Source organism: Aotus nancymaae, unplaced genomic scaffold (assembly GCF_030222135.1).
Source record: "Aotus nancymaae isolate 86718 unplaced genomic scaffold, 86718_ANA_hifiasm-v0.15.2.pri h1tg000057l, whole genome shotgun sequence".
NCBI lineage: Eukaryota > Metazoa > Chordata > Mammalia > Primates > Aotidae > Aotus > Aotus nancymaae.
The window spans coordinates 232,070-255,115 of NW_026988471.1; the positions used below are offsets into that span (position 1 = coordinate 232,070).

The 23,046-nt window shown below is 47.3% G+C and overlaps 1 protein-coding gene across 3 annotated transcripts in view; it reads right to left on the reverse strand.

Annotated features, from left to right (window-relative positions):
* The window catches only part of SH3YL1 (SH3 and SYLF domain containing 1), a 48,837-nt gene that overhangs the window by 16,335 nt on the left and 9,456 nt on the right, over nucleotides 1-23,046 (reverse strand). Inside the window, exons 1-8 of one of the 3 annotated variants that reach the window (XM_021667525.2) lie at nucleotides 15,896-15,989; nucleotides 15,308-15,418; nucleotides 11,972-12,085; nucleotides 9,684-9,748; nucleotides 5,852-5,964; nucleotides 4,862-4,990; nucleotides 3,148-3,316; nucleotides 2,114-2,192 (exon numbers count right to left, since the gene is read on the reverse strand). In XM_021667525.2, coding sequence (XP_021523200.2) covers nucleotides 2,114-2,192; nucleotides 3,148-3,316; nucleotides 4,862-4,990; nucleotides 5,852-5,964; nucleotides 9,684-9,748; nucleotides 11,972-12,085; nucleotides 15,308-15,418; nucleotides 15,896-15,920 — 805 coding nt within the window. In that variant the 5' untranslated portion in view covers nucleotides 15,921-15,989. Of the gene's footprint in view, nucleotides 1-2,113; nucleotides 2,193-3,147; nucleotides 3,317-4,861; nucleotides 4,991-5,851; nucleotides 5,965-9,683; nucleotides 9,749-11,971; nucleotides 12,086-15,307; nucleotides 15,419-15,895; nucleotides 15,990-23,046 lie in introns of those variants that run through there. The other 2 variants (XM_021667526.2, XM_064363787.1) reach the window with 2 other exon arrangements.

Here is a 23,046-nt window from a genome sequence, read left to right on the forward strand (position 1 = left end):
CTGGCAACTATCTCAGAAAAATAAAAGTGCCAGTGTATACAAATATTCATTTGGAAGTATATCAATTGTGGCACTGTTTGGCATGGAAAAAAATCTGAAATAAAGTTAATATCCATCAATAGGAGGGTGACTGAGCAAACTTGTACATCTGTGCCACGGAATATTGAATAATTATTAAAAAGAAGTAATTAGAGCTATGCCAGTTGACGTAGGGATTTATACGTGGAGTTGCTGAGCCAAACAAAATAACGAACAACATAATAAACCTGAGAAGACAGAGTAAAGCTCATACAAGATGACGGATGTTCATGAGGCAGAATAAAAATGTTCCGCCCATGTTTGCCACGTGTAGGACCAGCATGGAGAGAAGGCAACACGGTTCAGACTTTATGTTGTGAACATGGGTTTCCTGAAAGCGGGATAGAGGAGGGCATCCGCATCACAGAGCAGCCATGCGAACACGTGTGCACGTGTATAGAATTATACGGGTGTGTTCCTATGTAAGGCTGTGTAAATAAACTAAAAATACTTAGTTTTTAAATAAGGACCCTAAGAAAAGGTCCGATTTAAAATAAAAGGTTAAAAGTCGACACTAGTTATTAAAAACTGAGGTTCAAAGCTTGAGCGCTCCCGCCCATGAGAAGCGTCGGCATCGTGCGGACGCCGTGAGGCCCGGACGCAAACAGTGACGGGCGAAGGGGTGTCCCGGTGCGTCGCGTGAGGCTGGGCCTGCAGCAATGTGACCAGGCTGCCCGTGCCCCAGCAGGGACACAGCTGCGTCTGTGCAAAGCGGGGGTGCACCGCCCGTCTCCCCAGGAAAGCGTTTGGGGAAGACACTGGGAAACCCCAGAGGCGGGCGCAGGCGAGGCGCTGTGTTCAGAAAGGTCGCTCAGGCGGGCACAGGGCAGTAACCACCTTCGCAGCTTTTCCACTGGTAACTGAAAGGAATTCCTTCAGGTGAAATCCGCACTGAGAAGGACTTGAGACTAAGAGGACTGGGATTTTTATACGTGAGAGGGTTTTATATATGCATGTGCAGGTATCCATTCTCAGTGAGGACACTTTACGTATTTTAAAACATAATCGCTCAGATCTAAAATAAAAATAAATTCAGTGTTCACATCTCATTCATGAGTCACTGGACATGTGAGTCTCAGCAAATCAGTCATCGGAACGTGAACCAGCAGTGGGCCACCGCTCATCCCAAAGGAACAGGGACAGACGCAGGTGAGGGGGCAGGTGCATAATGAAGAACGAGCCGGCTCCTGAGCATCTTCCTGGGAGGACACTCAGACCAGGCACAGGCACAGCCGAGAATCGTATGAGGGACTTGGGCTCAAAACTGGGGAAAACGAACACTGAAAATTAAGGTGTAGGCCGAGGATGCCCTTCCCGCCTTCCACAGAGCTTGCCATTTACTCCCACACAGCTCATCACAGGCCTTCTCCCGCTAAGAGCAGTCGTGTTTCCACACGTAACCTCTCTCCTCCCGTTCCGAACGTTCTCCAAAGGCAAGTTCTAGGTTAAAGTCGTCACAGCACAATGACTCTGTGTAACAGTCAGTCATCACACGCCAGTCCTCTGCTTCAGTAGATTCCCGTGCACTGGTAACCTCCACGCACGAGAAACAGAAACACAGGAGTGGGTCACACAAATGAACGACAGAAGAAAGATAAAGACCAACCCTGGTGCTTTATAAATTTCATCTACTTTAAAAACCATCTTATGAAATCCTGAGCTCCAAAGAATATATGTCAAAACTGATATTCAGAATTATAACTATGTGGGTATATAAGAAAAAAATAGGCTTATTTTGTTCTCATTTCAAATCAGGAGGACAATGGATTTTGGAGGAAATGGAAAAACCTTTAAAGATAAATATCTTTGTATATTTAAGAAAGTATCTTATGAATAGGAACAGAAGCAAGCTTTCATAAATTAGAGCAGTGATAATTTGTTTCAAGCATTTAGAACAGGCTGAGCACTTACTCTCTTAAATGCCTTAGTTCTTCTATTTGACTCTAAAGTTTAATAATGCATCTTGATTTCTTAACACTAACATTTAATAATTACTTAATTACAATTGTATTTGAATTGCAACAAAAATATTTACTTTGAGAGCCAGAGTTCAGCTGGGCTGGTGCAGATGACTGCTGTGGTCTTGACAATGGCTTTGGAGGTGATTCTTTCGCCTGGGAGAAACAAAAAATAAATACACATAATTTTAAAATCTTGTTTTTACTTAGGCAAATATAACTCTTTTCTAACGAGCTTATGTAGCAAACTTTTATCCCACGCGCTTATTAACGAGGCACTCTAAGCTCACAGGCAGCCTCCAGACTCCACGTAGCTGAACTGGATGACAAGACTTGGACGTGGACAGGGTGTGCTCTTCTCACGCCTGAAGCTGACCTCCCCAGGCACCTCTGACCATCTGTGCAAGGTCTGAGGGGGCTGCAGAGATGGTGCCGTGGTGACTGGCAGAGGCAGTGGCCGACAAACTCTCGGGCTTCATTTTCATTCTATGAAACAGGCATCAAACCTGCTCTGACAGGTGCTGCGGAACCTGATGAACAAGGTATGCAGATCCCTCGGTGCCCCACGACCTAATGCACAAAGGTGTCAGTACCTGCAACTATTATTCATATTCATATTATTATTATTATTGAGACAAAGTCTTGCTCTGTTGCCCAGGCTGAGTGCAGTGGCGTGATCTTGGCTCAGTGAAGCCTCATGGGCTCAAGCGATCCTCCTGCCTCAGCCTCCCGAGTAGCTGAGATTTTTGGCATGTGCCAACACTCCCGCTAACGTTTTATGGTACAGAGCGGGTTTCCCTATGTCGGCCAGGCTGGTCTCAAACTCCTGATCTCAAGTGATCCACCTGCCTCAGCCTCCCAGATATTATTTGTATAATTGATACACAAAGTTTCATTCTTGGAGAAATGCAATCGCAGAAGACAACTTATGTTTTTCCCTGGAATTTGTATGAGGAAACGTCAAGGTAGCATGACATTTTCACAAGATCCTGAAGTAAGTGGAACTACGAAGGGGGCTTAGTAGGTTCTTAGGAACCTGATATCAAGGACGGCATGTTCTACAGAAAGAGATTTCTGAGAATACGGAGTGAAACATGAAAGCAAACGGTACAGAAGACTTCCTCTGCTGCCTTGCCGCTCTCCTCAAATTGATCCGTTGTGCTTCATTTTCATACTTTTCAGTAAAGGAATCAAGAATTTCATAAAGATCTTCGGCTTGAGCAGGCCGTGGTGTGTCTCCAAATAAAATGTCATACGCTCGGATATCTTGACAATAAAATCTAATAGGAAATATAAAATTAAAAACAATTTTAATATACACAAATGTTTTCTAGAGTTAAGCACAGCCTGTGCACACATACACGGTGAGTATATATAATCACTCACATACAGCAGTTCATATAGGCTAGTTTTTAAACACTAACTTTAAGCAATATCCCATGTTCAAGTCTTAAATTTACCCTAAAGCTCACCTCTGCAGGTAACTACCATAATTATCCTTATACGTACCCTTTATTAATATAAGAAGCGTATTCACATTATCATACGAATACCTTCACCTGCACATATTCATATATAAACACAGAAAAATCTACAGACAAGCACACACGTTTCTATAGGTTTTTACTTTTTAAGTTTCTTAAAAAATGGTGCCTATAACTGTGGCTTTGTAATTTCCTTAAAATATTTATCAAGATTAAATAAACACTTGCCTTACGTGCCTAGAGGCCCTGCAGTTCATGAGGCAACATGTGTGTTTTAGTTTATCAGGGTTTAGCTGAACTTCAGTGGGAGGCCTGCAGCGGCCTAGAACCAGCAGTTTCTAAAAGCATTCTTTTGTTACACTTTTCTCAAATTAATAAAACCAGGAATTAATACTTCACTTCTGATGTTATGAGATGAATGGTTCTGCAAACCTCGTTTTCCCCGCCCTTCCTGTTTCCTACCTCCTGTGGATTACGTTTCGCTTTATCAAATAGTGCCGCTGAATTCCTGAGTGACTCGTGGGGTAAACACTGGCCGCTTTGTCTCTGACAGTGGGGGCTCTGTCTGCGCACGTGGGGAATGTGAGCGGCGGCACCAGCGGTGCGGCCCCATCGGGCTGGCAGTTAGTGGAACTTCCGCAGCTTCTGGAAGAAGTCCTGTTGTCAGACTTAGCTCTTTCTCTTTCACATATTTTAGTGGCAATTGGTAAGAGCCATTGAATTTGCATCTTTGGGAAAATTAGCCAGATGCCAGTTGAAAGTAGAATTTTCCCTTTACCTCCTAGGATACCTCCAGATTCTTTTTTTAAAAAATCAACCTGTATTTTAAATTGGTCTCTATTCGATATGGATAAAAGACAAAGGTGACACACAGCAGGGAGCACTGACTGAGCCCGGGGTCGCGGCTGGTGAGCCGTCCAGAGACCTCTGAAAATCGCTGAAATCGGTGCCTCCAGCTAAGAGCGTGAGTAACTTCTGCTAGCGTTTCTTAATCTTAAAATGCAAAGTGGGAAAACAGAATTTACAACTGAATGTACACGGTGATTCCCACCGCATACGGCAAACAAAAAAATCCTGCGGAGGAAAATGCTGGAAGGCAGTAAAGGAAAATGTGAGTTGAGTTAGTCTTTTAAGGGGACAGACTGTTTGTTTTATTTTTTGTGTGTCTTCTGCATTTTCTAGAGCATATATTATTTTTATATTTGATTTTTAAATGTAAGATATACACTTAAAATCACATTGTAAAAAGAGTATATAAATGTACCCTGCAAATTATATCAACTTTTTAAGTATTATTTTCTCATCACACTTTAAATTAAAATCGCTTTAACTTGAACTGACTTCCTATTCGTTTCTTTCCTTTCAATCAAACAGCTCCCTTCTAAAGACACGCCTGCAAAGAGTCCTCTGGACTTGCAGTAGGTGAAGACCGCGGCCGAGCTTCTCAGGGCGACGTTTCCTTCCAAGTTCCTGCAAAGCACAAGGTTTTGCATCATCACAAAGCGGTGAGCAGCTCTCAGCCTGAAGATAACCGTTTGAATAGCAGGTTCTAACGCAAACGAATCACCTCCTTCCTACCTCCTTCAGCTGTTCCTATGTTTTACTTACTGTCGGCCTAAATTAGATGTTATAACGTGGTCTAGAGGAGAAACAGGCCGGGGGAAGAACACGTATGAAGCTATCACGGAAGGCCGTGATAATACAGAGCCGTGTTGCAAAAGAACACAGTGCAGAATGTGGAAATATGTTTTTAAAAATTTGCAAATCTGATATTTTCCAACTGGATCTTCCTCTCTTAACACTGGAAAATACATCTCAAGAGTGCTACAGAATTTGGATTCTTTTCGCATGCGTATTTTCATGGAACTCAGAACCATTTTTAGCTAATTTTACTGTGTAACTTGTATAAATAGTGTGGATATTGCACCATTAATCCCACACTAGCACTTCATTGACAGAGAAGAAAAAGACACTTTAACTGCCATAAACATGGCTCAAAGAACACATCCATTTCCAATTTTTATGGTTTACTTTGAAAAAAAGCTTTTTCTTTCCTGATTGAAGCTGAACTTTATCACAAAATCTGAGTTGCCTTTGGCTCCCTCAAAGCTTAAGGTGGATTTTATGTTCACGTCTGACAGATGCAACGGCCTATGTCTCTAAAACATTCCATTCTTCTCGCGCGCATCTCACTGGCTGTGTTTTGTGAATTGCCTGTTTGTGATGACCTCGAATCTTCTGGGCTATATAAATCTGGGGATGCATAAATCTGCTCATTTTAACTCAAGTTTCCTATTAATGTAAAATCCAACAGCTATTCAGAGAACTCACCTTCCCAGGGGCCCGACGGCCACAGTCAAGTTCCCGCCCAGCGTGAGATTTCCGCCTTTCGCAAAAGCTTCTACGGCACGGTCATAATTCAGAATTATCACCAAGTCTGATACCTAAAATGAAGAAAAATAGTTAAGACTAAATATCACTTAATATTTGTCTTGACTAAAGCTCAACGATACCATATGCAATGTAGCAAAATATCAATATAGACAGGAAAGAATGTCCAACAAGACGCCTGCTTTTATTTTGAGCTGATGAATTATAAAGCCAGTGTTGCCACAGGTAATTACGGCAAACTGCAGTGAGCATTTACTGTGTGCCACGTGTATACTATGAGCTTTACCTGCATCACGTCCTTTAATCTTCCAAACAACCTGCTCATGTGGGCGCTGATTCTAAGGTTCAGTGGGGTTAGGCAAACTGTCAGTGCTAACAAATCAAGCCAAGGTTGGAGGAAGGGATCCAGCTTGCTCTCTGATCTCATCAAACTAAACACTTCATAAAAGCCAAGCCCGAGGAGCACAGCAGCAGGGTCTATGGGGCTGAAGGCCCTGGGAGGCTTTCTAAACGTCCCTCCTGGCAAGGGGTCTCCCCGTACTAGGAAGCTGAATGTGGGCCACTTCGCTGTAGGTCACGGCAGCTCAACATATCAGAAAGCAAAGTAGTTTCCATTAGGAATGCCTACTTCTATGACTTAATTTTTCTTTTTCTTTTTTTTGAGATGGAGTTTTGCTCTCATTGCCCAGGCCGGAGTGCAGTGCTGCGACCTCAGCTCACTGCAACCTCCGCCTCCCAGGTTCAAGTGATTCTCCCACCTCAGCCTCCCGAGTAGCTGGGATTACAGGCACCCACCACCACGCCTGGCTAATTTTTGTATTTTTAGTAGAGATGGGTTTCACTATGTTGGCCAGGCTGGTCTCGAACTCCTGATCTCCGAAGTGCTGGATTACAGGTGTGAGCCACTGTGCCTGACTGACTTAATTTTTCTCTAAATAAAAGCAGAAACTACAATGAGACTCAACGGAATGCTCAAGGCATGTCGACATGGAGAAAGGATTTGTTTCTCTAATTCATCATCGTAGCGGGGAAGCCGCTACAGTGGTTAGAACTGAAAAATAACACGACCCATCAAATGAGAGGCAGCACGGGCCGGGGCACCCCGGGCGTGGAGAACCAGCATCCATCTCAGCTCCTCTCCTCAATTGCTGTGTACCTCGGGGTATTTTAACCAGCCTTTGGGTCTCTGCGTTTAAAATTTGCTTACTAGGACCTACACCTCATGAAACCATTGTGAGAGTCAGATACACGTGTCAAGTGTGCCTGGGAAGCTGAAAGAGTGCTAGCGTGGGGCTAAGCATTTGGGCTCAAAACTAAAAACATTTAGGTGTGAACGCCACTACTCTCTTGGTCAGCGGTTCCAGATCCCTGCAGGAAGTCTGTCTTGCTCCTTCTTGTAAGCTGTGGAAATAAACCGAGGGCCGTTGCTGCTCACAGGCTCCCAGGCTGCCTGTGGAGCTCTTGACCTGGTTCACAGATTAATTGGTAGTGTCACCGAAAAACACAGGATTATCTTGTTCTTATTTCACAGGAACTAAAGAGAGATCAGAAAAAAAAAAAAAATCAAAAGGTGTTTTTTTTTCCTTTAGCGGCCTCTCATAGCCGTGCCACGACGTGCCAGGCAGAAGCAGAACATCACGGCCAGTGCAGCTACAGGGTCATGGGCAGAAATCTGTGTTTTCTGAGTGTGCCTGTGTCATGCGTTATGAAAGACAAATTTGTTATATAAAAATACATACAAGACACAGGTTATACACTCATCGGCAAAAATGCTTAACTTTGCACAAGAAAAGCTTAATACTTCTGTGCCATTCGGCACCACAATCCTCAGGAATTGTCCATACGTAAAATAAAAGGAACAGTTGGCAAGAGTGAAGCTGAAGCATCTTGTGTGGGTCAGCTATCTGGTAGATTTAGTTTGTCCTACAGATCTTGAGTGTATTTTATATCATAAAATGATTCAAATTAAACATTATTAAGAACATACGTGTATCAGGAACTCTCTTAGGGCCTTTCAAGTATAGTCTCATTTGGTAGTAACACGATTTTTCTGTCACTCATCTGAAAATGTCGACTTCAGAGCATTGATATGATTAAAAAATGTGAATAACTATATAATGACGGCATGTTTTAAACATGAGTCTGCCTGAGTGTGTGCCACTATTATTACACCCATTTTCCAGATAAGGAAAGTGCAGCTTTCAGCAGCTCAATAATTTGCCCAAGGTTGCACAGCGTGCAAAAGAGAGTAAGTCAGGAGTTCGAGACCAGCCTGAACAACATGGTGAAACCCATCTCTACTAGAAATACAAAATTAGCCAGCGCATGCCTGTAGTCCCAGCTACTTGGGAGCTGAGGCAGGAGAATCGCTTGAACCCAGGAGGCAGAGGTTGCGATGAGCCGAGATCACGCCATTGCACTCCAGCCTGGGCAACAAGAGCAAAACTTTGTGTCAAAAAAAAAAAAAAAAAGGAACAGTGTATCGGTCTATGAAGTGCTGTTTAAAGTCTTCCTATTTCACTTACTGGATGATGGGATTATGTTTTATTTGCACTTGTTTTTCAGGGACTAATGGGCCCTTTGGCTACAAGTCCAAACTTTTCAAAGAATTACCATGGAAACTCTCAATTTTGGTGTTTAATATATTGAAATTTGATACAGAGTTCATGACTGAGTCTCTCATCATTTTTGAAATAATGCTCAAGGCACGCCCCCCCCAGATGCTCCCGGCGTGCCCCAGCCTCACAGGGGGCCAGAGGGCAGTGGGAAGGACGGTGGTGACTCAGCACAGCCAGCAGTTTAGCGGCGGGGTCTGTCCAGAGAAAAGGCCTTTCCACAGGGAGGGCCCGGGGACTGGGTGGGGTGAGGAGAGGGGAGGGAGGGAGGTGAGAAGGGGCGGGGAAGCCACAATCCCTGGTGAAAACGCACCTTCCACCAGAGGGCGATGGGTTGGAAAGCTATGATTTGGCTGCATATAAAGCAAAACTAAACTATATTCCTTTTATACTAGAGATTTATACGCAGTGAGTAAAGAAGATTAAATAAAGATGAGAGAAGAGTTAGAAATACTTGCTCTTAAAGAGGCTGAGGGAATTTAAAACCACGACCACAGAGCAAATTTACACAGGGTAGCTTAGGAAGAAACTGAAATTTGAGAAGAAAATGAGTTGAGCGTACCCGGAGATTTGATTTCCAGTCCCTAACAAATAAAACAGCGGACTGGAGATGAGCATCAGCTGTGAGGGAGTCCTCTGTGAACGTGCCCCTCCCGGCGTGCACCGTCCACGCCGACAGATGCCAGAATCCCCGGAGCAACGTTACACACTCAGGTAACGTGAAGCTCTTCTTTACGTAACGAATTGGGAGGCATTTGAATGTCCTAAGTTATGAAACTGGATTTTGCCACAAATGGCGATGCGCTGCCCAGGTTATTTCGATGCCCACTGAAGGGACGGCGGCCTTGCCATGAGCAGTCCACGAACCGCCGATGACAGTTGGCCGGGGCTTGGGACGTGCCTGTCACACAGATGTGCACGAGACAGAAGCGGATGAAATGGCGAATGAGAGAAATCCTACTCCTGATGAAAGGAAAGCAAAGCAGATGGGAGCCATCACATAGCTTCAGTCAGACACTCATCAGGAACACGAAGGACGCGATTTTCCTGGGTGCCAACGGCAACAACAAGAACACGCGGAAACCTGTTTTCCCAGGCGGCGCCGCGGCTGCCTTCAGAGGCTATGGCAGTTGTACGGATACGCACAGCCCACTCACCTCAATTCCTATTTCGAATCCCCCGCCGAGGCCAGCTATCCCGATGGCTGAGGGTGCGGACCATGCTGATAAAAACAGACAGACAGAAACGTCACCCCAACAGTAAAACACCCCGACATGTAAATACAGGAGGGAAAAACGCTAAAATCTAAAGACTGTTTCTATTTAAAATAGTGAGATTTGGTATTTCCCACGATTTTAAAGTGTTCTTCAAAACGAATACGTAATTTTTAAACAGTTAAAAGTATTTGAAAAGCATTAGATATTCATCTGAGTCTCAGCCTCACGAGCCCACCTCCTCTCATCTCTCTCTACCAACATGCTTCATACCCAACCACTGGTTCTCTCACCGTCAACCGTACATATCACCTGGTAACTTCCGCTGTCAGTATTTTTATAAAGCAACTTAGCTGTAGCTCTGGTCTTCAGCTAGAATTTTGTCATGGATTTAAGCGATCAGAAGGATTCAATAGAGTTTATTATCTAACGGCAACATGACAATTGTTTCCATTGTAAATTTCTGAAGGCAAAACTGTTTTAACACCTCTAATGCTCAAGCTCAAGAAACAGGGTACAAATTCAAGGCTATTAAAATTCTAAGGAGATAAATCACATTTAGAAACGAAGTGCCCTAATTCCACGTGCCACGATATGGCACATTTTAGGATGACTATATGCTTATTTTTCTTGATATAGAAACAGTCATGTTAAACAAGTCTAGAAAAATGTATTTTCCATCTGGTAGGGGGAGAGTCTGGCCAAAGCACTTTTTGAAAATTGTTGCTGCCACGCACGCTAGATAATAGAATATTGCTGGCACACTTCCAGAACTATCCTATCCAGGCTTAGAGAAGTTTGGGTTACAGAAATTCGTGTCTGATAAACCCAAAATTATTTTTCGTTCCCTGTGTTAGGAGCTGTCCCTGTAAGATGCCTGGTCTTGGCCGGGATCTGGGGGAACGTGTCATGCCTTATTTGGACAGTTTTTAAAATTACTCTCAGCAGAGTCAGCAGCTGCAGCTCAGGAAGAAGCGAGAGAATTGTAGGTTTTGAAACCAGTAGGAAGGTTGGCTGGGCTCTGAGAGGAGCCCGTCCCTCCCCTTGGTCAGCAAGTCACCCGGTCAACGGAGCCGCTGGGGACCTGAGACACTTGGGGACCTTCTCGTAGACTTTGAGTCCCATCTGACAGTGGGACCCCTTGAAATGAGCCTCTATTTCGTTTGGTTTTACTGCCGAGAAGTCTGCTCATGGAAATTTGGATAATGCTTGAAAAAAGATAACCGTGTTCTTCTTATTTTCAAAGCTACACACAGCTATGAAAACGGACCCCCATATTAAGGAAGAGATTCTTGTTGATTGTGGGGCAACCTTGGTAAGAAATGGTGAATCCTGGTGATTGATACTTAAAGGCTGTGTTTCACAAACATGTATATTCTATATTTATTCTAAGTGTCCCATGCTCTCTCAAAATATAATAAAGTTATCTAGGCCGGGCGCGGTGGCTCAAGCCTGTAATCCCAGCACTTTGGGAGGCCGAGGCGGGTGGATCAGGAGGTCAAGAGATCGAGACCATCCTGGTCAACATGGTGAAACCCCGTCTCTACTAAAAATACAAAAAATTAGCTGGGCATGGTGGCGCGTGCCTGTAATCCCAGCTACTCAGGAGGCTGAGGCAGGAGAATTGCCTGAACCCAGGAGGCGGAGGTTGCGGTGAGCCGAGATCGCGCCATTGCACTCCAGCCTGGGTAACAAGAGCGATACTCCGTCTCAAAAAAAAAAAAAAAAAAGATTTCATCTGTAAAGAATCAAGTAGGAGATTCCACCCCAGAAAGTAAAACTGGACCGCGCTGGCTCCTGATGCAATTCTGCCTCGGGGAAGATTCTTCAAGTGTCACGGTTTCCGTGATCCGCCACAGAAACGAAGACGTTCACACGTGGCCCCTTATTTTCCTATCGGTTTCCGTAAAACAACAGAAAGCGGCCACACCACGAAGCTGAGGGACAAGAATTCGTATTAAGCAAAGGAAATGCGTACGCTGCCGCGTTTACACGTTCGCTCCGTGGAAGAATCACGAAACGCGTGCAAAACCACCTCGGGCCGCCGCGCAGCTCGCGTCGTGTTCCGCGGACGGAGAGAGCCACGAAGGCCGTCCCCGCGCGCGCTCGGCCGAGCAGCCTCATCGCGCCCCAGGCGCGGGACGCGCGTCCCACGCGCTGCGCGGTGTCCACAGCGGAGACGCAGGGCCGGGAACGCAGCTCCCCCGCTCCGCGAGCAGGTGCCGACTCACCTCCGTCCGGGAGGCGCGCCAGCACGACCCCGCTGCCTCCTCTGGCCGTCACCAGGAACCCGGCTTTGATCACGGACAGAACCGCAAGGCCTTTAGCCTTCGCGATGACGTGAGCTGTCAACGTGGAAACGGTGGGAAGGTGAGCGTCTGCGCCTGGATGCCGCGTACACGGGCGCGCTACACAGGCCGGTGTGCACAGCGGCTCTCCCCAGTTCAGGGCACGCGGGAGCAGGGAGCAAAAGCCAGTCACCAACAGACGGGCACCAGGCCTCTCTCTTCCCACGCACGTTTTTTGTGTTTGCTATTTTTGCAGTGCTAAACACAACATCTTAAACATCCTCAAATCCTGCAAAATATTTGCCCTGATAGATATCAATAAAATATCTTTCAAATATCAAATTTATTAGACAAATTATTTGATAAATAAATTAGATAAATTAGATATTTAAAAGAGATTTTATTGTTATCTATTAGCAGGGCAAATATTTTGGCAATTTCAATTAATTTAGGATATAGTATATAATATAAAAGATAAAAGTTACTATTTTCAAAGAAATTAAGATCCAAAAAAGTATTAAGGAAAAACTTTAAAAATTACCCAAAGGCCACATGAATTAGAACTTTGGTCTTAAAGCCATCTAGCTAAATTAACCTTGTATTAATATAAAAATTTGGATTCAAAAACAGAAAAATAATTTTTCAGTGTTAAAGCATTTTTAACATTATAAAATGATCTGCTACAGCATTCGAGTACCACTTGACTCCTAGAACACCGATAATATGTTCAATTTAAAAATATTGGTTTATTCACATTTCAGAGACGTTCATTACATAAATGAGGGTTATTAATATATGTATCCGCTGAATATACTGCCACACTATTCTGCGAATCTACAACACAAAAATACCTCTTTCAAACTAAGAGGGAAGCCTAGCGTATAACTTTAAGGCAGTTTAATTTATTATCACTTGTATCAAATATTCTGCCAAGAAACTGAAGCCAGACACGGTGCTCTAGTACACAGAGCAAAGGCTTCGCAGCTGCCCCAAGAGAACGCTGAAATTCTCACATAATTATGCCACCATTTCAAAATTTAAATAAAGAACAGACCCTTGGAAATACCGATCCGAGACCGTGAAGTTTGCAGGAGAACGTGTGTGGAGCTGCTCTTAGGAAGAGAGTTATGGAGAACCAGGCTGCATCCGGGATGGCTGGCTGCTAAGTGTACTTTACTCCTGTATTTTAAAAGGTTATACTTACGCTGCAAAAAGGCTGAAAGCTGTATCATACACCGTGCAGGTTTATATGTACAGCCGCCCGTTGGCAGAATGTCTTCCTCACATTCTGTTTCCAACGCTCTAGAGCTGCTATTGTTTCTACTGAGAATTAGATATTAACAAAAACAGGCTTTAAAATGAATATATTCCACATGTCAATTATATTTTTATAGATTTCCACTCAGATTCAGGGAACTGAAATACTAATAATCCCTAAACAATCTGCCAGTGAGCTTTTGATCTATAGCATAGAATGTAACGATTATAGATTTAATTGCTAAATTAAGCTTCACTTAACTCTCAGAACCTACCATTAGAGGAGGCCACACCCCTGGAAGGTCCACAGACCTAGGTGTCTTGTTTAAGTGCTTTGTAGATGCAGTTGTTTATCCTGTGATGGGCATCTTTGTTTCAATGTAAGCATAATGCCCCATCAGACTCCCAGGTGAGAGAAGTGAGCCTGTGTCTGCTGGCTGTGGAACGCCCCTCATTGCCACACCCACAGCTCGGGGCAACCGCTCACTTACGCTACCACGCAAACAGAATTTCATTTTCTGAGCTTCACCCACTGAGAGTGACTCCTTCAGAATATGGATACTGAAAATCTACCTTGTCTTGTTGAGTTTTCTTTCAGCTCTAAAGCAGCGCTTCTGAAACTCGTGTGCGTGTGTGTGTGTGCGTGTGTGTGTGCGCGCCTCACTGGGGCCGTGTGAGCAATGCAGGCAGATCTGTGACATCTGAGCAGATTGCTCAGGAGCTCCCAGGGTCTGCCAAGGTGCAGGTTCAGACGGCGCCTAGAGCGGCAAGGCTCTACCAAGCACTGTTTTCTCCAGACCGGAGAAGTCACTGGGCCAGTGCAACGATGAGTCATGTCATGATTCACATTATTAAAACAGTAACGCATTTTTAAAACATTATTTAAAGCTCTATTAAATAACTTCAGATATCCAGCTTAGAAAAATTAAACTTAGGTCTTTAATGCAGGACTCAGAGTCATGCACTGTGATTAACTGAGCGGGAGGCTGGTCTGTAACACTGTCCAGGCCGACTGGCACGAGACAAGTATGCCGTGAACACCCTCTGGAAATAACCAGAAGTGGTGATGAACAGGCCATGGTTTTCAAAGACGCCCTTCTGGACCGGAGCTTGTGTGGTCACTAGTCAGAGAATTACTAGTCATAAGAATTACACAAGAAACCGCATGCAAAACACGCATTCCTGGACACACTGCACTAAAAGTCTGATTCAGCAGGTTTGGAGTGAAGTTTAAGAATTGTGTTTCTATGGCCTAGTGGATACCGATGCACATCTGTTACTGATTAATGTCTTCTTAAACCACTAGAGAATGTAAATGTCTCATGTGCAAGGAGAAAACACAAAATTAAAATTTATGTAGGAGATTAGCTGGTGAGTTTGCGAGGTTAGCTTGCAGAGTTCTTAGCACGCGATGCAAAGCACAGGCGAGCTGCAGAGAGCCGACGTGGAGCAGGAACCTGTGGTGTTTAGGGCGCTGGAACCCGGGGTGGGAGGCAGGAGAAAAAGCCTACGTAAAAGGGAGAGACAGGGAGGGAAGAGGCCTGTCTGCGCTGCCTGACCTGCAGCTGGCCCTGTCCAGCCCCCCGGCAGCTGGAGTACCGAGGCTCTGTGAGGACTATTTCCTCACGATGGGAGAGGTGGCAGGAACGCAGCAATAATCAACATCATTATTATATCACTATTAAGATTATTCTATCAATAACAAATCTCCCAAACAGAGCTGAGTCGGGTGCTGTGATTATGAGGGAGGCGGGTCTGTAACATTGCAGAAGTGACCTGGCGTTTGGATCCCCTTTGCATGAAGTGAGTCGTGCCGTGAACACCCTTTGGAAATAACCGGGAGTGGTGATGAACAGGCCGTGGTGTCCAGAGCGTCCCTGGATCGGCCGTGAGAAAGACGCCGCTGGAACCACCCGCTGGCACTGAGGGAGGCTTCGGCCTGAAACGGAGCGTCGAAGAAGGCAAAATACAACTTGGGAAGAAAACATTTGGAGAGAAACGGCACTCATCCTGTTCACCTACCAGGAATGATCTTGTCAGGTCCGTTTCTGGAAGTTATTTCTGTGAATTCTCTTAATATTTTGGCAGCCTTTTTCGCTTCTGATTTCAAATTGGAAGGTAGAGGGTTATTCACTGAAAGATGAAAAAAAGATGTTTTAATGAAAAGTTCTACTAAATAGAAGTGAGAAACGTATTGTGATTTCATTTTTCTCGTATAAACCGTCAGAGGTGTTCAAACCAGAGGGGCTGCACCTTCCATCGGAGCCGGGCGCGTCCCCGGGGGCAAAGCGTTCCAAGTCACAGGCTGAGGGGCGAGGTCCGCACCAGGCACAGGCCGCGAGGACGTCGCTGGTGAAGCAGCGCGCGGCGGAGGGGACGGCGGCCAACCCCACTGAAGGCCAACCCCACTGAAACCCGCGCGGCAACGCGGTCGCCCTCACCGCTCCTGTTACGTTCATTCTAACGTGTCCACTTGCAAAAAGACACTCCCACCAGTGCCGGGACGGCTTACAAAGGCCACAGCAACGTCAGGAGGCCACCCTGTGTCGTCTGAAAAGGGGAGGGACCCTGCGTTCCGGGAACTGCCCACCCCTTCTCCAGAAAACTCACGAATAATCCACCCCGCGTTTAGCATATAACTGACGAATAACTCCGAGTGTCTGACTCGGGCACTTTCCTGCTAATAAACTTGCTTTCACTTTACGGACTCGCCCTGAGTCCTTTCCAGCGTGAGGTCCAAGAACCCTCTCCTGGGGTCTGGATCCGACCCATTTCGGCAACACGGTGAAGCATTAACACAGCACGGCCTACCAAAAAAACGAACCGAAAATCTCCATTGACACGATCATCTCTCTTCTAATGAATCACAGCTATGTTCAGAGTGGGAAACTCGAAACTCTCAGAACCTCAGAAGTTATAAAATCCTGAGACCTTAAAGGATCTTAAACAAAACCTGTCCAAACCTCCCCATGATGCATCCTCTTCCTGCAATCAACACACTTTAATACTGATTTAAAATAATAATTAAAATTTTAAAAGTAAATATTTTTTAACTATAATATGTAGGGTAAGATTTAATATATTTTGTTATTCTTGTCAGAAGTGTTGGACCTGGCTGCCTGCAGACTTTCCTATTAGCAAAACTCTAGGAGACCCGGGAGTGGAGTCTACAGGTAATGACGCCTGCACTTCTCTGGCACTTAACATCGTCACGTCGCCGGGACATTCACACACTCGTCGGAGGGTTTGGCATAACAAGCTCACACAATTCTTCCAGCTCTGAAGTGTATCGGAGAAGGGACCAGGGACCAGCAGAGCAAAGAATCTGAGTGGCGTCAGTGCAGGCCCAGGAGAGCCCGAGGCTGAGGAGCTCCTGTCTCAGGGTCTACAGCTCACAGGCACGTGACAACTGCGGGACCTCAGGACCTGGAAGGTCCAAGGCATTCCTTTCCACTGTTCACCTTGGTAATTGGCAGAATGTAGATGAAGTCTGCTAAAGGAGGCTTGCTTTTGTCAAAGGAAATTCAATCTCAGGACCCCAAAATCACAGGGCCAAGGGAAAAGCCATGCTGGGGACTCTGCCGGGCAAACCTGCCTCCCACTTTATTCCTAAATAAGATAGCTAGACAGGTATGAAGCCACACACCTCCTCACAATTTGCCCACAAGGAAATCCCTTGTGGACAAAAGGAAAACAGAACTCAGACCCACCCCTCTGCTCATGGAGACAAACGCTTATCTGAGTGTTCCCTTTGCCCTGTTGTTTCACTAAACCAGACTAAGGCGTGAGTGGCCATTCCTGCAAATCACACACTCAGCGAAAGGCTGATCAGAAACTCGGAAGAACGCGTCCGCCTTTCTGGACGGAATCGATCTTACGTATATTGATTGATGTCTCAGGCCTCCCTTAAATGCGTAAAACCAAACTATACCCAGGCCGCCTTGAGCACACGTTGTCAGGACCTCCTAAGGCTGTGTCATGGGCCGTCCTTAACCCTGAGAAAATAAACGTTTAAAATTGACTGAGACCCACGTCAGATCTCAAGTGTAAACTCACGGTTTACACTTTCAACAGCTCAAATGATCAAAGAGCACAGGGAAAAAAAATCCCCTTCTTTTATTTAGCCAAATATAAATATTTCTAATAAAATGTGATATATGTTGGTGCCTGGTATGTTTGAAAGATGTAATTTATTTTAAAAGTGAAAACTGGCTGGGCACTCGCAGCACTTTGGGAGGCCAAGGGAGGAAGATCCCTTGAGGCCAGGAGTTTGAGACCAGCCTGGGCAACATAGTGAGACCCCGTCTCCACCAATAAAAAGATTGAAAGAATCAGCCAGGCATGGTGGTGTGCACCTGACGTCCTTGCTACCCAGGAGGCCGAGGCAGGAGGATCACTTGAACTCGGGGGTTCAAGGCTGCAGTGAGTTATGACTGGACCCTCCACTCCAGCCTAGGCAACAGGGCAAGGCTCTGTCTCAAAATAAAATAAAATTTCAAAAAGTGAAAACTGATTTAGGGTCATCTTGGAGTTCTAATTTCTTTAAAAGATGTCATTATCAGTTCTTTGTGGCTCAACACAGGAGTATTAGCAAGATCCAAACCAGGAAAAAAAATCCATCCCAAGAATCATCAACGGTAGAGGAAGGTATTTCCAGATACTTTATGCAAGAAATATTAAGCGTGCACGACCCATGTGTGTAGCTCTTTACCGCTTTTAAAACAAGTGGCATCACAGCATTAGTGCATTTTGACACTTTGCATTATTTAACTCAATGTTATTTCAGAATAGTTAAAATATTGGCTCTCAGTGTAGACTTTTCAGATTAACTTGATGAGATACAATCTACAAAATGAAATCTGCCTGTGTCACAGGGATAGCTCGGTGGACACGGACAGAGAGAGGTGCGGACCACCCCTGACCATCCATCCGTGCCCAGTCCCTGCCTCAGGTTGGCGCCCATCTGATGATTTCTGTCCCTGTGCACGAATGTTGTCTGTGTCAGAACTTCACATACAGTCATCAGTGTGTGTCCTTTTCTGACTAGCTTATTTAACCACCACAAAAATACTGAGACTCAGACGCACTGCTGCACAGATCAAAAGCTCTTCCTCTTTGCCTGCCAACCGGTACTCTAACGTGTGGACATGGCAAAGTGTGTCCTTCCAGTCACTGTTGATGGACAATTCCACCATTTAAAAGAGTATACAGCTATTACTGCACTCACCTCAAACTTATAAGGGCATAGGATAGCTAGAAACCCAATGTTTGTAGAATATACACACGATATATTGAATCACTAAATAAAAATAATGCTCCTTTAAAAATATATGGCAGACATGACATGGTAGTTAAATAATTATTCTGGGATAAGTTATTTTTCATATTAAATGAAATAAAATTAGAATACAATCTTACATTGTACACAAAAAAATTCTATTAAAAGACTAAATATTAAAGACAAAATTTAATTCTTTTAGAATAAAATATGGAGAATGTCTTTATGATTTGGGGATGGAAGGAATTCCACACACAACGCACTGCAATAAAGGGAAACCATAGAAATATTTAACTACACTAAACCTTGAAAGCTCTACCCGCAGAGTTTAAAAAAAAAGAATACATAAGCCACAGACTGGGAGATATTCGTCATACATATACCTTACAGAGATTTTGGATATAGAATATATAAAGGTTTTCTAAACAACAAAAAAAAAACAACACAATAGAAAACTGGTTGAAATGTATGATTAGTTAATTCACAGAAGAAATCTCCAGGGCTACTATGTAGATGAAGAATTCATCCCATTGACTAGGAATCAGGAAAGTACAAAAAGACAACAATGAGTTACATTTCACAAATTTTTATTAAAAAAATCTGCCAATCAGTGCATGGAAGGGTGTGGCACAAAGGGAGTCTCACACCCTGTGGGGGGAGCCGATCAGCATAGCTGCCCTCGAGGACTGGTGGCTGCACTGAGCACAGTAGATGTGTGCAGTGCCTACGAGGCTGCCATTCACCCCGGGACACCGCGCAGGGAGATGCTCACTGAGACACCTATAGAGGTGTGCAGTGCCTACGAGGCTGCCACTCACCCCGGGACACCGCGCAGGGAGATGCTCACTGAGACACCTATAGAGGTGTGCAGTGCCTACGAGGCTGCCACTCACCCCGGGACACCGCGCAGGGAGATGCTCACTGAGACACCTATAGAGGTGTGCAGTGCCTACGAGGCTGCCATTCACCCCGGGACACCGCGCAGGGAGATGCTCACTGAGACACCTATAGAGGTGTGCAGTGCCTACGAGGCTGCCATTCACCCCGGGACACCGCGCAGGGAGATGCTCACTGAGACACCTATAGAGGTGTGCAGTGCCTACGAGGCTGCCACTCACCCCGGGACACCGCGCAGGGAGATGCTCACTGAGACACCTATAGAGGTGTGCAGTGCCTACGAGGCTGCCATTCACCCCGGGACACCGCACAGGGAGATGCTCACTGAGACACCTATAGAGGTGTGCAGTGCCTACGAGGCTGCCATTCACCCCGGGACACCGCGCAGGGAGATGCTCACTGAGACACCTATAGAGATGTGCAGTGCCTACGAGGCTGCCACTCACCCCGGGACACCGCGCAGGGAGATGCTCACTGAGACACCTATAGAGGTGTGCAGTGCCTACGAGGCTGCCATTCACCCCGGGACACCGCGCAGGGAGATGCTCACTGAGACACCTATAGAGGTGTGCAGTGCCTCCGAGGCTGCCACTCACCCCGGGACACCGCACAGGGAGATGCTCACTGAGACACCTATAGAGGTGTGCAGTGCCTCCGAGGCTGCCACTCACCCCGGGACACCGCACAGGGAGATGCTCACTGAGACACCTATAGAGGTGTGCAGTGCCTACGAGGCTGCCACTCACCCCGGGACACCGCACAGGGAGATGCTCACTGAGACACCTATAGAGGTGTGCAGTGCCTACGAGGCTGCCACTCACCCCGGGACACCGCGCAGGGAGATGCTCACGGAGACACCTATAGAGGTGTGCAGTGCCTACGAGGCTGCCACTCACCCCGGGACACCGTGCAGGGAGATGCTCACTGAGACACCTATAGAGGTGTGCAGTGCCTACGAGGCTGCCACTCACCCCGGGACACCACGCAGGGAGATGCTCACTGAGACACCTATAGAGGTGTGCAGTGCCTCCGAGGCTGCCACTCACCCCGGGACACCGCGCAGGGAGATGCTCACTGAGACACCTATAGAGGTGTGCAGTGCCTACGAGGCTGCCACTCACCCCGGGACACCACGCAGGGAGATGCTCACTGAGACACCTATAGAGGTGTGCAGTGCCTCCGAGGCTGCCACTCACCCCGGGACACCGCGCAGGGAGATGCTCACGGAGACACCTATAGAGGTGTGCAGTGCCTACGAGGCTGCCACTCACCCCGGGACACCGTGCAGGGAGATGCTCACTGAGACACCTATAGAGATGTGCAGTGCCTACGAGGCTGCCACTCACCCCGGGACACCGCGCAGGGAGATGCTCACGGAGACACCTATAGAGGTGTGCAGTGCCTACGAGGCTGCCACTCACCCCGGGACACCGTGCAGGGAGATGCTCACTGAGACACCTATAGAGGTGTGCAGTGCCTACGAGGCTGCCACTCACCCCGGGACACCACGCAGGGAGATGCTCACTGAGACACCTATAGAGGTGTGCAGTGCCTCCGAGGCTGCCACTCACCCCGGGACACCGCGCAGGGAGATGCTCACTGAGACACCTATAGAGGTGTGCAGTGCCTACGAGGCTGCCACTCACCCCGGGACACCGCGCAGGGAGATGCTCACTGAGACACCTATAGAGGTGTGCAGTGCCTACGAGGCTGCCATTCACCCCGGGACACCGCACAGGGAGATGCTCACTGAGACACCTATAGAGATGTGCAGTGCCTACGAGGCTGTCACTCACCCCGGGACACCGCGCAGGGAGATGCTCACTGAGACACCTATAGAGGTGTGCAGTGCCTCCGAGGCTGCCACTCACCCCGGGACACCGCGCAGGGAGATGCTCACTGAGACACCTATAGAGGTGTGCAGTGCCTACGAGGCTGCCACTCACCCCGGGACACCGCGCAGGGAGATGCTCACTGAGACACCTATAGAGGTGTGCAGTGCCTACGAGGCTGCCATTCACCCCGGGACACCGCGCAGGGAGATGCTCACTGAGACACCTATAGAGATGTGCAGTGCCTACGAGGCTGCCACTCACCCCGGGACACCGCGCAGGGAGATGCTCACTGAGACACCTATAGAGGTGTGCAGTGCCTCCGAGGCTGCCACTCACCCCGGGACACCGCGCAGGGAGATGCTCACTGAGACACCTATAGAGGTGTGCAGTGCCTACGAGGCTGCCACTCACCCCGGGACACCGCGCAGGGAGATGCTCACTGAGACACCTATAGAGGTGTGCAGTGCCTCCGAGGCTGCCACTCACCCCGGGACACCGCACAGGGAGATGCTCACTGAGACACCTATAGAGGTGTGCAGTGCCTCCGAGGCTGCCACTCACCCCGGGACACCGCACAGGGAGATGCTCACTGAGACACCTATAGAGGTGTGCAGTGCCTACGAGGCTGCCATTCACCCCGGGACACCGCGCAGGGAGATGCTCACGGAGACACCTATAGAGGTGTGCAGTGCCTACGAGGCTGCCATTCACCCCGGGACACCGTGCAGGGAGATGCTCACTGAGACACCTATAGAGGTGTGCAGTGCCTACGAGGCTGCCACTCACCCCGGGACACCATGCAGGGAGATGCTCACTGAGACACCTATAGAGGTGTGCAGTGCCTACGAGGCTGCCATTCACCCCGGGACACCGCGCAGGGAGATGCTCACTGAGACAGCCATAGAGGTGTGCAGTGCCTACGAGGCTGCCATTCACCCCGGGACACCGCGCAGGGAGATGCTCACGGAGACACCTACAGAGATGTGCAGTGCCTACGAGGCTGCCATTCACCCCGGGACACCGCGCAGGGAGATGCTCACTGAGACACCTATAGAGGTGTGCAGTGCCTACGAGGCTGCCATTCACCCCGGGACACCGCGCAGGGAGATGCTCACTGAGACACCTATAGAGATGTGCAGTGCCTACGAGGCTGCCACTCACCCCGGGACACCGCGCAGGGAGATGCTCACGGAGACACCTATAGAGGTGTGCAGTGCCTACGAGGCTGCCACTCACCCCGGGACACCGCGCAGGGAGATGCTCACGGAGACACCTATAGAGGTGTGCAGTGCCTCCGAGGCTGCCACTCACCCCGGGACACCGCGCAGGGAGATGCTCACTGAGACACCTATAGAGGTGTGCAGTGCCTCCGAGGCTGCCACTCACCCCGGGACACCGCGCAGGGAGATGCTCACAGGTGTGCTCACTAAGACATGTGTAGTGGCTCCAGGAAAGATGTGCACCTGGGCTGTCTGAATGTGACCAATTTTGGAAAAAGGGCTTTTGCAAGTGCAATTAAGAATCTCAAGACCAGATCATCCTCAATTCCCTGAATGGGTCCTAAATCCAATAATGAGTGTCCTTACAAGAGACAGAAGACAGAGAGGCAGAGGTGGGAGTGAGGCAGCCATAAGCAATGGAACGATTGGATTCATCAGAGCAAGAGTCAAGGACACTTGACTGGCTCCCTCTAGAAGCCCTGAGCGAGGGGCCTTCCTGCCTGTCCCTCGGGGCCTCCAGAGGAGCCAGCC